General features: G+C 45.1%; 2 protein-coding genes across 11 annotated transcripts in view; both read right to left on the reverse strand.

Annotated features, from left to right (window-relative positions):
* Positions 1-5,381: 5,381 nt before the first annotated feature.
* On the reverse strand, positions 5,382-8,826 carry RPS17 (ribosomal protein S17). Its single transcript, XM_074353942.1, has 5 exons — positions 8,641-8,826; positions 8,206-8,357; positions 7,504-7,609; positions 6,944-7,009; positions 5,382-5,509 (listed from the first exon to the last, which is right to left on the reverse strand). The coding sequence occupies exons 1-5, from the start codon at positions 8,809-8,811 to the stop codon at positions 5,429-5,431; spliced, it is 576 nt and encodes a 191-aa protein (XP_074210043.1). The 5' UTR covers positions 8,812-8,826; the 3' UTR covers positions 5,382-5,428.
* A 1,460-nt stretch (positions 8,827-10,286) lies between these two features.
* The window catches only part of CPEB1 (cytoplasmic polyadenylation element binding protein 1), a 67,393-nt gene continuing 63,174 nt past the window's right edge, over positions 10,287-14,505 (reverse strand). For all 10 annotated transcript variants that reach the window (XM_074353941.1, XM_045516749.2, XM_045516750.2 and 7 more), the window contains 3 exons: positions 14,074-14,168; positions 13,392-13,472; positions 10,287-11,953 (listed from right to left, as the gene is read on the reverse strand). In XM_074353941.1, coding sequence (XP_074210042.1) covers positions 11,843-11,953; positions 13,392-13,472; positions 14,074-14,168 — 287 coding nt within the window. In that variant the 3' untranslated portion in view covers positions 10,287-11,842. The remainder of the gene's footprint in view (positions 11,954-13,391; positions 13,473-14,073; positions 14,169-14,505) is intronic.

A 14,505-nucleotide genomic window follows, 5' to 3' on the forward strand; every position in this document is an offset into this window, starting at 1 on the left:
AACTACAATGAGACACCATTAGAACTTCACACTCATCAGAACGGCTATTATTAATAAATAAATAACAACCAAAAACAAACAAACCCAGAAGGTAACAAGTGTTGCCAAAGATTTGGAGAAATTGGAACTCTTGTTCATTGCTGGCAGGAATCTAAAACAGTGCAGCTGCTGTGGAAAATAGTATGGCATTTCCTCAAAAAATTAAACAGATTTACCATATGATCTATCAATTTCACTTCTTGGTATTACTCAAAATAACTGAAAGCAGGAATAGATAGTTGTATACCCATGTTCATAGCAGCATTATTCACAACAACCAAAAAGTGGAAGCAACCAAAATGTTAACCAAAAAAAGAATAAACACAATGTGGTATGTATCAATGTCTGTATGTATGTATATGTATGTGTGTGTGCATATATATAAATGTTATAGAATATTATTTAGCCATAAGAAGGAAAATAGTTTGATATATGCCACAACATGGATGGACCTTGAAAATATCATGCTTATTAGTGAAATAAGCCAGTCGCAAAAAGGACAAATGCTATATAATTCCACTTACATGAGGCACCTAGGATAAGCAAATTCATAAAGATAGAAGGCAAAACAGAGGTTACAAGGTGTTGGGGGGAGAAGGGGAAATGAGGAGTTATTGTCTAATGAGTACAGAGTTTTTGTTGTGGGTGATGAAAAAATTTGGCTGTAGTGACAATGGTTACCATAACACTGTAAACATACTTAATGCTTCTGATTTTTACACTTATGAATGGTTAAAATAGTAAATATTATGCTATGTTACTGCAGTTGAAAAAACTATATCAAAATTCACGGAGGTGATATGGTTAAGTCTACAGAGAGTTAAATTCACTGTTAACAGTACTGGTTCAATAAATGACAGATCTAAATATTTTCTATAGAATACCCACCAATGAGTAACATAATAGCATAGATTTTAAACACTTTACATTTTTGCAAGCTTTGAAACATGTCCAAACATTGAGCCCTTTCTGCTCCGCACGTATTTCTATCACCACCAGCTGTAACATTAGCTCAGCCAATTCCCATTTCAGGTTATATTGAATCAGTGGTTTCTCATCTTTAAAAATATTCTCACCTGTAGTTGTTCTATGCAGATTTTTCTAGAGGTTAATTCTTTGCTCTCTCGAAACTTGGCACTGACTCTTGCATAAACAACTGAGCAGTATTGGTAACGTTTTTGACTCATCAAGAGCCAAGGAAAACCATTCAAAACCATTTGCCTTGTTTTTAACTGATTGCTGATATTTCTCCCAATGTTCTCAACTCTTCAAGCAACCATTCTCACCCAAAGGCTAACAGCCTTAGAAATTAACTCACCATTGGTTATTAACAGCTTCCCTTGCCTAGCTAACGAATGAGCTACTTATACCTTAAAAACACAACATCCAAAGCTCAGTTTTCTTTTTTTTCACATTAAGTTTGCACTAATAATTTTTAAATAGTCATTATATAGTAATGGATATGGCCTGCAAAACACTACTGAGTTATAAATGTGTAACTTCAACCCATAGTGTGAAGTGATGACAGTGCCACGTACTGTCTCTGTGGCAACTATTTAATTCAGCCATTATATGAGGAAAACAACCTCCTACAGTATATAAACAAATGAACATGGCTGCCACCCAATAAAACTCTATATATAGACACTGATTTGATTTTCGTATACTTTTCATAGGCCACATTATTCTCCTCTTTTTGTTGCTGTTGTTTTAAAACATTTAGAAATGTGAAAACCATCATTAGTTCATGGTTTATCCACAAACAGGCAGCTGGCCATAGTTTGCTGACCCCTGCAGTTGAAAAAGAGAAAAATGAGCTTTATTCACATTTCTCACAATTGAATCCACTTGTTTTGCTTTTTTCAGTATCTAATGAGGAAAAGCAGCAACCTCAAGTAAAGTAGAAAGGGTAAAAACTCCAAGTGCTGGTTCTTTGAAACTATTAATAAAAAAAATCTGACAAATTTAATTTAGAAAACAAACATAATATTTAAAATGATACACAGTAACAGGGAGTTTTCCTAATTATGAGAAAAACTGTAAGTATACTAATAAACTTGAAAGTCTTAATGACATAGGCAATAGGGAAAATACAAAGTTACATACAGATGGGAATATTTGTGCTTCAATTGTTAAGAATAACCTGGGTTTTGATTTCGATTCTACAAGGCTCTGCACCTTTCACTGCTCTGGAGCTATTTTACAACTGTGTAAGTTGTGGATACCTGATAATGCAAACAATTCTTATCTACAGACAAACGCAAATAAATATTCTGTTGGGCAGAGGTTCAGCTGACTTCCCTCCTGTGGAAGAAGTCAGTTTTGCGTCCATTTATAAATTTATTTCAACATTCCTTTAACTCCAAATTTGTCGTCCTCCTTTGAACTGACTCAACATCTCAGTTCTCTCATTGAGCTTTAAAAAAACGCTTAACACGTCTTCATTTCGTATCTATCTGTATGAGAGTCACTTCACTTCGTTGAAAATTATACTTTAACACAACTAAGGACGATACAAAAAAAAAAAAAAAAGGAAAAAATTACCTCCAAAACTTCCTGGGGCGTTCTCAAATCTTTAAGGAGCAGAGTCTCTGACACAGAAGGCAGAAGAATATCCAGTCTATTTTATGCCAAGAGCATAATCCGGGCCGAACAAGGGAGACGCAGCACCAAGGACCAGCCAAGTCCGGCGGCTTTCTGGGCAGCGCAACTTGCTGCCGCGGCGCACGTGGAACACCTGCGCCGGCCCCGCCCACCTCCTCAAGCACAAATCACAGCCCCCGGGGGCAGGGCCTGGCCATCGGCTCTTAACAAGCTCCACGTGAAGTTCTAAAGGGCACAGGTGTTATTTTACAGGTGAAAGCGCTGAGGCCTATAGAAGTTCCTCAAAAGAATAAAACAGCTTCTTCACGCCACGCAAGGTGTGCTCCCTCCACCTCCCTTCACCCTTCCCACCCCTTATCTAAGTTACCTAGAGCACGGGGCCTTAGAGGTGGACCAGCCGGGCAGCTGTAAAATACCAACGACACTGCCTCCTAGTGGGGGAGTGTGGCAACCATCACAGCAAACAGCCTCGTAGCTGGTTTCCTATTTTGTTAATTTCATTACCCATTGGTAATTTTAACCCAGCTCTAATTCCTCCCCCCCTACAGAAATCCCAACACTTTCCTCACCACCAACACCAAAATCCAAAAAAGGGGGAGGCTTCTTTATACAGAGCTATATTTAGAAGGCAAGAGTATTCGCTGAAAATGCCTGACCCCACACCAAAAAACGTAAAGTTTGTGGTAAATAAGAGAAAACTTCCTTATTGTACAATAGTAATAAATATAAAGGTAATAATGGAGTTAAAATGTCATCTAGATGCTAAAACCAGTGAGTGAAAAGTTGATGAAGGATATTTAACTTTCAAATATCTCTTTACAACTTAGAGTGGAGAAATTTGACAGATGCACCTTAATCCCAAGTGCTCAAACATCACTAAAAATGTGACAAACTGATAGTTCTGTGCCTCTCAATATGATGCATCAAGCACACAGTATATCACTTCTGCACTACAGATCTTCCTTCACTTATGATGGGGTTATGTTGCAATAAACCCATCGTAAATTGAAAATACCCTAAGTCAAAAACTGCATTTAATAGACTTGACCTACTGAACACCATAGCTTAGCCTAGGCTTAAATGTCCTCACACATTGGCCTACAGTTGGGTAAAATCATAAAACACAAAGCCCGTTTTATAATAAAGTGTTAAGTATCTCGTAAGTATGCTGAACATGTACATAAAGTGAAACAGTGATTATATGGATATTGAATAGATGTTAAGTGTTGGTTGTTTACTTTGGATCCACACTGCTGACTGGAGTCTATGGCTCACTGCCATTGCCCAGCAGCATGTTATACCATACTAGACAGGAAAAGATCAAAATTCAAAATATAGTTTCTACTGAATGCATATCACCTTCACACCACCCTGAAGTCGAAAAATCTTAAACTGAACCATTTCAAGTCAGAAACAATTTGTATCCCTACAGAAACGGCTGTTAACTCCAATTGTGAGGCAATATCAAACCAACCCAAATTAAAAGGCATTTTACAAAAAATCAGCCAATACTTTTAAAAAATACCATGAAAGACATATAAAGGAGGCTAAAGGACAAGAAAACTAGATGCAGCAATTCTGGGTTGGATCCTGGACCAGGGAGGAAAAACTAGTAAAGACATTATTGGGAAAACTTAAAAAAATCTGATAATGGATTAGGTAACAGTATTTTATCAATTATATTTCCTGATTTTGGTAATCCATCTATGGTTAAAGAATGTCTTTGTTCTTAGAAAATAGACATTAAAATATTTGAAACAAAAGGGCACATCTCTGATTTAATCTCAATGGAACAGAAAAAAACATATAGAGACAGCGGGGCAAAACGTGAACTGGTAGATCTGGGTGAAGTATTTATAAGTTCTTCGTACTGTATCTTGCAACTTTTCAAGTTTGAAATTAGATTAAAAAATTGTTACAATTTTATGTAGTTACATTTCTAGAATGTTTGCTCTATGTCTGCCTGACAGGATCAATGGAGAGCCAGACTGACCTAAGACCCTGATACTACCTTAGAGAGATCTTGACTTGCACATGCCCAGCTTAGTCCCAGCCTGAAAAAGAAAAATTGGTGCTGCAACTTAACAGCTGCTCCTCCCGACTAATAGACACCAGCCCTATCTAGCCCTCTTCCCACTGGACCCACAGCCTCAGATCCCTGAGCTCAGGTCTACTGGGGATCCACCCAGTGAGCTTTGCCTCCCTTAAACTGACACACCCCGTTGTTTCTTTGATCCTCCCACACACATGCATTCATTCACTCTTCAATCTCCTATGCTCCCGGTACTGGGCTCCACAATAGGTAAGACACAAAGACCACCACCACTCAGCCCATCTCCCACTCACAGAAAACCCAACAGTCATACTTGTGAGAAATGTTACACTTTCAAGATAGGCAGGTTCATTAACCCAAATTGCGTGTACCCAGGAAAGGCTGAGGTGCAAACACCAGACATGTAGAGTGAGAAAGGAAAGGTATCTCCTGACTTTTGCTGAAGCCAGAGTTGAGTGCTCAGGGCCTGCCAGGATCAGGCAGTGTGGAGCTGGCAAGTGAAGCAGTGATGCATTTTTTCAGGCTCAGGCCTCTGAACACACCCATTATCTGTATGGGCACTGCCCAGAGGTCACTTACAGGTGCTCACACTGCAGACCACTCTTCTTCAGGACACTTCTCCCTTGAGAAAGAATCCCTGCCCTCAGCTCCACCAGTACCCAACCCCACAGATGACACAGGCAAGGTTGTTGTCCGAGGTTTATTGAAAATATTAAAGCACAGCAGAAAGTTTCAAACAGCTCCACGTGGTGTTTTGAAATTCATCCCAACTGTAGGCTGAGTGACCTGCAGGTTGGACAGACTGCCAAAGTCCTGGAACAACAAAAATGAACTTAGTGTGTCTGCACTGGTGAGATCTGTAGTCAGAGCCCCAGCACCACCATTAGGCCATGGTTTTGTCAGCCTCCACCAGCTGGGGGTCAGGTTGGTGGGATCCTGCAGAAACCAAGAGTGCCTTTGAAACCCCACCCCTGAGCAATAAACTCACAAGATGCTCTACAAGTTCTGAAGGAACCTACACTCCAACAGCCAGCCCTTAGGAAGCTGTCCTGTGCATTGCAGGATGTTAACAGCATCTCTGGCCTCTATCCACTAATGTCTGCTAGTGTCCCCTAGCTGTGACAACCAAGAATGTGTCCAGATATTACCAAATACCCCCTGGGGGCAACGAGTACAAAATATGTCCCTTTGAGAACCACTGCTTTAAGGTATATACAACACTTCATTTCCAGGACCTCAGGTAGGAGGCATCACTTAATGCAATCAACATTTGGGAAGGGGTCAGGAACACTAGTGGTAGGAAAAGGTCAGGCAGGGCTTGCCCTTAAACTCAAAGTGAATGGCGCAGAGAACCCAAGGGTCCACACATACCCAGAACTTAATTTCCCATTTTATCCCCCCAAACCAATTTTACAGTGGAAACTAAAAAATTCCATTCAGGATAGTGGTTATTTCAGGAGACAATGATCAATAGCAGGCTTTAGCTGTACTCGTAATGCTTTTCTGAAGCTAGGTGGTAGATACATGGGAGTTCATTCTATGAATTATCTTTTTGAGTATCTTCAACATTTCCTGATCATACAAAGGGAAAAATGAAGCAGCTCTAAATCACGAACTGGCACATGGACTTTGAAGCTCACGCTACTTTCACCAAACTGCAAAATACTAAGAAAAGCCACAGAAGAGACACGTATCAAATTGTATTGAAGATAGCTGAACATCCAAGTAGCGCCTCGTAAGCAACTGGCAATGAGACCACAGCTCATCTGAGTGGTTAGCATACAGGCACAGAAGGAAAGCAGACAGAATGAAAAGAGAACTAGGGCAGCAACCAAGGGGGCAAATCTGAGGAGCCAGCTGCAGAATCCAGAACAGAAGGAACTGAGAGAAGGGGTGTCCTGGAAGTCCTTGGAGAACAGCCACTGAATTTGGGAGTTACCTTCTTGTGGCGCGCAAACTCAACCTTCAATAACCAGCTAAACCCATTTAGGAGACAGTCTAGTTTAGTAGTTAAAAGTGTGGATGGAATTCCCATTCCTGCACCTACTAATCTTGGAGTTACCATTTCTTCATATATCAAAGTAACAGGATGGGATACAGTGAGGAAAAGGAAAACAATGCAAAGAAAATGTTAAGAACAGCTGATAGGTTTTAAGGACTCAGTGTTACCCAGTAGTAATACAGAGAGCAGAATGCTACTGTTGATGTCCAGGGAAGCTCTACTTTAGGAATTCAGCAAACACTTACCAAGAGCTTCAGCATTTCCTTAGTGTCAGGATCTACTTCAATGATTTCCTGATCCAGGGCTGAGACCTAGAAGGAACAAAGCAGGCCCCAAATAGGAATGAGTTACTTCACCTTCCCTCCTTGTTCTCCAAGATTTTTAAATGAGGGAGAAAGAAAAGGGTGGATGGGGGTGGGGTGGCACAGAGGGGACAGAACAGGATTCCACAGGCTCAGTATTTAGACTGGGTTATAAACCTTAAGACTGGGTTTATACCTCTGGAATATTATGCTAGGGCATATAATCAAACCAGAAGACATGATAAATCACCAAACAAACATCATTAAAGGGCTCTCATGTGTAAAACAGAATGGACTCACATGGTCCCAACAAGGCAGGACAGAAGCTAATATATAGGCAGGTAATTATGGGCCATAACCTACAGCTGGTTCAGGGGTACAAGATAAAGGACCCAGACTCAGCTGAGGTCCCTTTGAAAACCAGATACATGAAATGGTTCTCAGGAACCTGCTGTATCTTTCAGGGTGAACCAGAGGCCCAGAAAAAGACCCAGAAAGTTTACCTCAGGCACGTAATTGTCTCTCCTTTCTCTCTCCTCCTCCTGCAGCTTGATGGAGATGCCTCTCACTGGGCCTCTCTGAATCCGCTTCATCAGATGTGTGACATAGCTACGAGGTACAAATGCCCAACACCACTGAAACACACGCTGGCTCCCAACAGGTACACAGAACATCTGGATGAATACGTAGTTTTTGTCCTTATTCCAGTGAGAAGGGAGAGGGTTCACCATTTTAGAAGCCCTGACTCTGAACCTCCTACCTACACAGAACCGCTACAAGCAGCTCCGCTTGCCAAGCAAGCCCGTCCCGCTGGTGTCTCACATCCTCTCTATTCAAACGCGCTGTCAAAGCTATCAGATCCTCCTCTCAAACTTTCACGATTCCTCCCGGCCTTCATTTTATTTTCTCCGAGTTCCAATTTACGTAACTTAGCATTTAATCACGCTGGCTTGTACTGTACTTAATGTAAGTCTTCCCGAGTTCGACTGTGGCTAACCTCGTCCAAGTGCCCCCGCCAATCAAACCGCCAAGTATAACGCGAACGCAAGACACGGGGAACAAGAATGCCTGCAAACGCACACCTGCAGCGCTCTCCGCGGCGCAGCCTCGTCCGGGTCCCACCACCGCGGACCCCATAACCGACCGCGGGCCACGGCGCTCCACCTCCCAGCGGAACCCCGGAGGCCGAGCGCAGACTCACTCACCCTGCTATCTTGTTGCGGAGCTTCTTGCTGGGAATAATGGCGATCTCCTCGCACACGCGCTTGTTGGTGTGGAAGTCGTTGCCGAGGCGTGTGTAGTACTTCTCAATGATGACCCGGGCCGCCTTCTTCACGGTTTTGGTGCGAACGCGGCCCTGCGGGTGGAGAAGACAGGGTCACTCGCGAGCCAGGACACCCCTCCCGGCAACGACGCGGCGTAAAGCCCGGCTGGAGAGGGGTTTGTGGGCTGGGGCTGAGCCCAGGAGAGGGGAGGGCCAGCCGGGCAGTGCTGGAGCTCGAGGTCATCGTGGAAGCAAGCGGTCCGCGGAGGCTTCGGCCTCACAGGGCCTTGCACCCCTCCTTGAGAGCTAGGGGCCGGGGAGAGCGGCGGATGGAGGACGATTGTAGGGGATAGCAGCTTCGAGCCATAACACCTACCATGTTGGCTGGTTCTTCGTAAAAGAGGAAACAGGAAGCACAAGAGAGGCCTATAAAGTGCGGGCCAGAAAGTCGCTTCCGCCTAGCCTGGGATGCGCTGAGCCGACTCCAGCGCACCACAGCGACCCCTGGCCGGGAGGGACGGAACGGAAGTGTATGGTCGGCCGCCATCCAGAGGGCGGAGCGAGTGCTTGGCCCGCCCCGCAATGGGCCGGCCTAGGTCCCGACCCGCCCCAACCCAGCTCCACCTAGGGTTGTCTTAGGCCTGCGTTTTAAGCCCCTTTTTTGTCAGTGATTAGTTTGCCCGTTTGAAGTGCTCTTGACTAGAGGGGCGCATCTCTTTCACACTTAAGAGCCCTTGGGAAGGCGGGAGAGCGGAATAGTGAGGAAGTAGGGCATGGTGCCCCCGCAGGACCCCCACCCAGTCCGTGGGTCAGAGACTTGTCTAGCCTGGTGGAGACACAGGTACAACTCGGAGAGGATTCTCTCACAAAGGAGCATCGCTATCCTTTTAAAAGTGCTCTAGTATTTCTTAGCACATGTCATAGTGACTTGTCTTAGTTTCTCGGCTAGGGGTGATTTCCCTTATCGTTTTGCCTTGAACAGTGCCCAGCACAAAGCAAGCTCTCAAATATTTAACTGAAGGGGCCAGTTCACCTGTTGTGCTCCCAACGGAGGCACCTTCTCCAACCACTGCCTTCAGGCTGTTTCTGACATATCCATTCCAAACCAGGCCCTTCTGAAGCCCACAGCACAGGCTACACCTGGTAGCCCCATTAACCCGGGGAGTACCCTGCTCCCTCTTTCCAATTTTGTTGAATAGGTCTTAGGCCCCTAGCTGACTTAAGGGAAGAATGGGCTGCCCAGGTTGGATGAGTTATGGGACACCGGGCTGTGCCTCATCCCTCATCTCCTGGTCACCCTGGACAGTCCAGTCAGACTGAACTGACTGGGAATTGAACGCTGAAAGACAGGAAGCCCTTGCCCTGAATGTTGCTCCTAGACAAGGACAAAAGGGGAGAAGAGATGACACGGGTAGTGTGGGGTAGGGTACCAAAAGGGAGGGTCAGACTCTCCTCCAAGAAGAGTTGCATGAGTTTACCAACAAACTTCAAATTCAGCTGCGTCCAGCCAGGCCTCAAGTGAAAGATGAGGCCTCTCATTCTTGGCTGAGGGACTCCCCACTCCCCATGATAGTGCTTGAAGCTCTCACAGAACAGATACTCCAGGTTGCAGGGCTCCCTACTCCTCAGACTAAAATGGAATCCTCCCAAGGGTCACTCCAGCAGCTGAAACCAGGCACAACCTGCCTGAACAAACCATCAGTAGCTCCTCTCACAAATCCTGGGAGCCTGTGAGAAAGAGTCCAGATGCTAGGGCTCTCTGAAGAACAGCAAAACTTTACTCTCTCTCAGGAAGGAAATGGGTCAGCACAGGTGACTGCAAGAGACAGGAAGCCTCCCAAGAAGAATCAGCTCTGAAGCTTAGAGAAGCTGAGAAAAGTGGTTCATGCCAACCCCTGAGGAGCTGTGCCTCCAGTTTCTCCAAGCTAGGTCTGGGATTATGAGAAGAGGAGCCCCAAGAAATTTAATTGTGAGGGCTTTATCCACAGTTGGACTAGAGGTATCCGCCCACCAGAGAAGGTACATTTGACCACGGAAGTGACCAAGAAAGACTTACAGGGGCAAGTCTCCCACATGGCCTCACCATCAACCTGGCCTGGAATCCCATCATAGAAAATCCAAGGAAACCACAGGTTTTAACTCTGGAATCTTATTACCCCACTGCCCGCTTGTTCCCATACCTCAGACACAGAGACAAAACCAGAACTCTGCTGCAACGTGTTTATTATGTGCCAAAAAAAACTACACCACAGCTTACTCCACACATCTGTAGGAGAGTGCAGTCTTGCCTGCATATACTACAATGAGGTAGAGACTTCACACACAGCTTCACAAAACCCACAGAGTAGCTGGGATATGCAACAATGCAACGTCAGCTCAGCGGGGGGGGGGGGGGTTATGACACTGGTTCTTTGGCACACAGCTTCCCAAAGAGGGGCAAGTAGTTTTGTTTTGTTTTTTTAAAAAAAAGAAAAAAAGAAAGAAAGAAAGAAAGGAAAAGTCAAGTTTTCAAATTCCAGTAGCATCTTTGTCAACTGAAACTGAAACTGAAACTGTTGCTTCACACATTTCTCAAATGAAAGAATTAAGGGAAGGGTACTTGTCCCCTCTGAGAGAAAGGGCTCCTGTGAGCCTTCATCTGCCCCCACCAAAAAGCAGCCCTTTTTAGCTCAGTTACAAAAGAAAAAAGTCCTGTGACTTTGTGATTAAAAACTTCTATCAACCCTCCCCCCCACATAAGTGCAACTTAAGAAGGTGCAATAAACCATTTAAAACTATATACAGCAGCCGTTCAAACATCGTTTATCCGGTCCAGTTTCAAATCCAAAAAAATTTTTTTTCTTGTTTGCAAATGCCTTGATTTGCAACTGTGAGAAACAGTGACCAGCAGTCCCCCAGACACAAATTTGCTATAATGTTAAAAGCTGCCAGGAAAGAAAAAAAAAAAAATCTCTTGTTCCAAACGACTTAAAAACTGTTTTAAGGAGTGTAAAAAGGAACCGGTAAAAACCCTCGAGCGTAAAATATGAAATATGATTTTGGTTTAAATGAAGAGCAAAGTCTCCTTGTTGTTTACAGTAAAAAACACCAGCTGAACACTCAGTTTATGCCGTTCAGGTGGGGGTTAAATAAATGGAAAGGCACTGTATGGCAACTGCAAGAATGAAACCAATGAGACCTGCGCATCATCACCATCAGTATTGCAAGGAATGTAAAAAAGCGCTTTTAATAAATAAACCTAGATGTAGGCATCGTGTCATTACCTTCTGGACACGTATTTCTTTTTTGCTTTTCATCGGCAAAATGAGAAACTAAAATCTGGGAAAACTACAGAGTCGCTTGGAGGGTGAGCCAGAGGGTCCTTGCCCTGGCGCACCCCCTGAAAACAAAACCCGACAAAACTCATTGTGCATTAATTAGTGCAGAAACAAAGACAGATTCAGCAAGTGCAAAGGTGACTACGATTTTCCCTTGTCCTCGGGAAGCCAGCTCCCTGGTCGCCAGCGGCAGGATGGTACAGGCTGCTGCCTGACCTGCCTGCCTTCGGCGTCACAGGCCACTGGGCAAGGCCAGCTCCTCTAGCTGGAATCTCGGTTCTTCTGGTTCCGCATCAGGGGGCTGTGGTGGCGCAGGCCCTCCATGCTGTGCCGCCAGTGCCAGCAGCTCCGGCAGAAGTACTTGAAGCACACCTGGGTCGAGGGTAGAAAAAGGGAAAGAAGCCAGGCCTGTGTCAGTACCAGCCAGAGGGGCAGCTGCGTGAGTGTCCTGCTCTGCTCAAGAGGGGGTGGGGGATTCCTGATGGCCTTTGTGGGGTTAGAAGAGATGGTCCTGGGGATCCCCCTCATCTGCAACACACAGAGGCCTGACCAACCATGGTAAATCCACTGTCTGTTTCTACGGGTGCCTGGACTTAAACATGCTGGGCTCCTATTGTGCATGGCGACTGCACTGGCTTCCCCGCCTCCTCCTGGCACCACTGCTGCTCTTCCAGTCCCCTGCCCTTCCCACCTCCCATGGAGCAGGGGTATCACATGGCTGCTAGTATGGGAGAACATTAAAAGACAGTGACTCCATATCCTAACGCCAGGCAACAGGACTTCCTCTTCACACTAAGTGAGCAGAGGTGACATGTCAGTCTCAGCCCCACACACTTGCTGGCTGTGTAACCTTGGGCAAGCCACTAACCTCGGAGCAGTTATCTGAAAACGGGGGTCATCTGAGAAAGATACTGACACACAAAAGCCTACAAGGAGAGGCTGTCAGAGATACTTGTTCTCAGGCTTTATCCAGCAACCCAAACTTACTTCACACCCTCATTTTGGAGCCTCAGTTTACTATCTACCCAGAGACTCCAAACCTAAGTGATACAGCACCATTGCCAAAAAAAAAAAAGTGGATACACTGCTAGTGTCTGAACAGACCCCAAATTTCTCCAAACACTTGTCAAAGTATGACACAGATCAGCAACACTGGTACCGCTTGGAAACTTGTCAGAAACAGAGAATCTCAGGCCGTATTCCAAACCCACTGAATCAGAATCTGCATCTATACAAGATCCACAGGTGATAAGTATATATACATTAGAGCATGAGAAGCACTGCCCAAATACATTCAGATCTGTGTTCCACCACTCAGAAACATTCAACAAAAACTGTTGTGCTGCTTTCTGCCTGCTTCTGACAACTGTGGGTACAAACCAGGTACAAATATCAAAACAGTCCAGAGCTTCAGAATCAAATAAAGAAGGCTTCCTTGCATAGGGGAAAATCAATCTAGAAGGCATTAGAGTTAGAAAAACTGTGCAGGCTCATAGGTACTGCTGACCTCACCCACCCAGGATCCTGTCATCCCCCAAACCACCATTGAGTGATAGTGCCAACTGCACAGCAACATCCCAGGCAAGGAGAAGGCCAAAGTATCAAGACTCAACTCAACAAGCTTTCCCAACAGTTTTGGGTCAAGTGTGTCTCTGGTCTGACCATCAGCAAACATACTACTGCCTCCTCTATGCTTTTAGACCATCACAAGGTACTTAAGAACTCCAACATTCCACATGACAAACGTGACAGGACAATCTCTAATTGAGGGCAGGGACTTCATAGATACCCAAGGGCCCAGGGGACTTACCTGATCTCGGCAGAAGAAAGGACCAGGCTGAGAACTGCAGATATGACACAGAGAGTCTTCCAGGTAAGGGTCAATCTGAACCTGTAAAAAGGAGAATAGGATAGCGAAGTGGCTTCTTCTCACCAGAGGGCCGAATGGACCAGAAGAGAAGGGCATGTTATGGGCTATCCACATGAATAAAGGGCGTTCCCTGTTTTAAAGAGGGCCTAGAGAGAATCACAGGCAGAGAGACTGAGATCCTAGACAGCAGATGGGCAGACTGCAGAGGCTGCTGGCCTGGCTCCGCAAGGTGTGTGCAACCAGACACACTGCTGCCTGGTCTTCTCAGCAAACTGGACTCTGGCACTGTATCACCAGCAATAGGTAAACAATCGGAGGACGCAGGTCAGGATGGAAAATGGGAAGTCAGGCTATGCTGAAATGCTGGCCAAACACCAAAGCGAGGGAAGACATCCCACATGCCGAGGAAGCTCAGTCCTCCTGAGTCAACCATCCTCCCATCCTCCTGAGTCAGTCAAGACCAGGCCCACTCCCAAACCCAAACCTCAAGCAGCTTGGCTCGCTCCTCAGAGCAGATGCTGCACAGGGACAGCTTCTGTCTCAGGCCTGCCCTGGGAAGTAGTTGGCCCAGATCCCTCTCAGGTGGCCCACAGTGAGGGCAAAGAGCAGCCCACTCACTCACCTTCTTGGTGAACTTGGTGGTTTTTATCTCCACAAAAGCAGCACTGACTGCTTTCAGGTAGCTACGTTGGTTATTGAAAGTCACACGACCAGACCCTAGGAAAAAACAGAAAAGCTTACCTTCTAGCCATGTTCTCTCCAATGCCACCTGTCAACACTCAGGAAACCCTGTTCCTAGATTAGTGCTGTGTAGCCCAACAGAAATATAATGTGGGCCACTTATGTAATTCTAAGTTCTCTAGTAGCCACATTTAAGTTAAATGAATAAAGTGGAATTAATTTTAGTAGTATATTTTCTTTAACCCAATACATCCAAAATACTATCATTTCAACATGTGGCACTAGGCACATTTCAAGCACTCAGAGTCACATTTAGCTGGTGGCATTGTATTCATGTAGACCACGATGGCACAACCCACTCAGGAACGGGAAA

This window comes from Camelus bactrianus, chromosome 27 (assembly GCF_048773025.1).
Source record: "Camelus bactrianus isolate YW-2024 breed Bactrian camel chromosome 27, ASM4877302v1, whole genome shotgun sequence".
In the NCBI taxonomy this organism is placed as follows: domain Eukaryota; kingdom Metazoa; phylum Chordata; class Mammalia; order Artiodactyla; family Camelidae; genus Camelus; species Camelus bactrianus.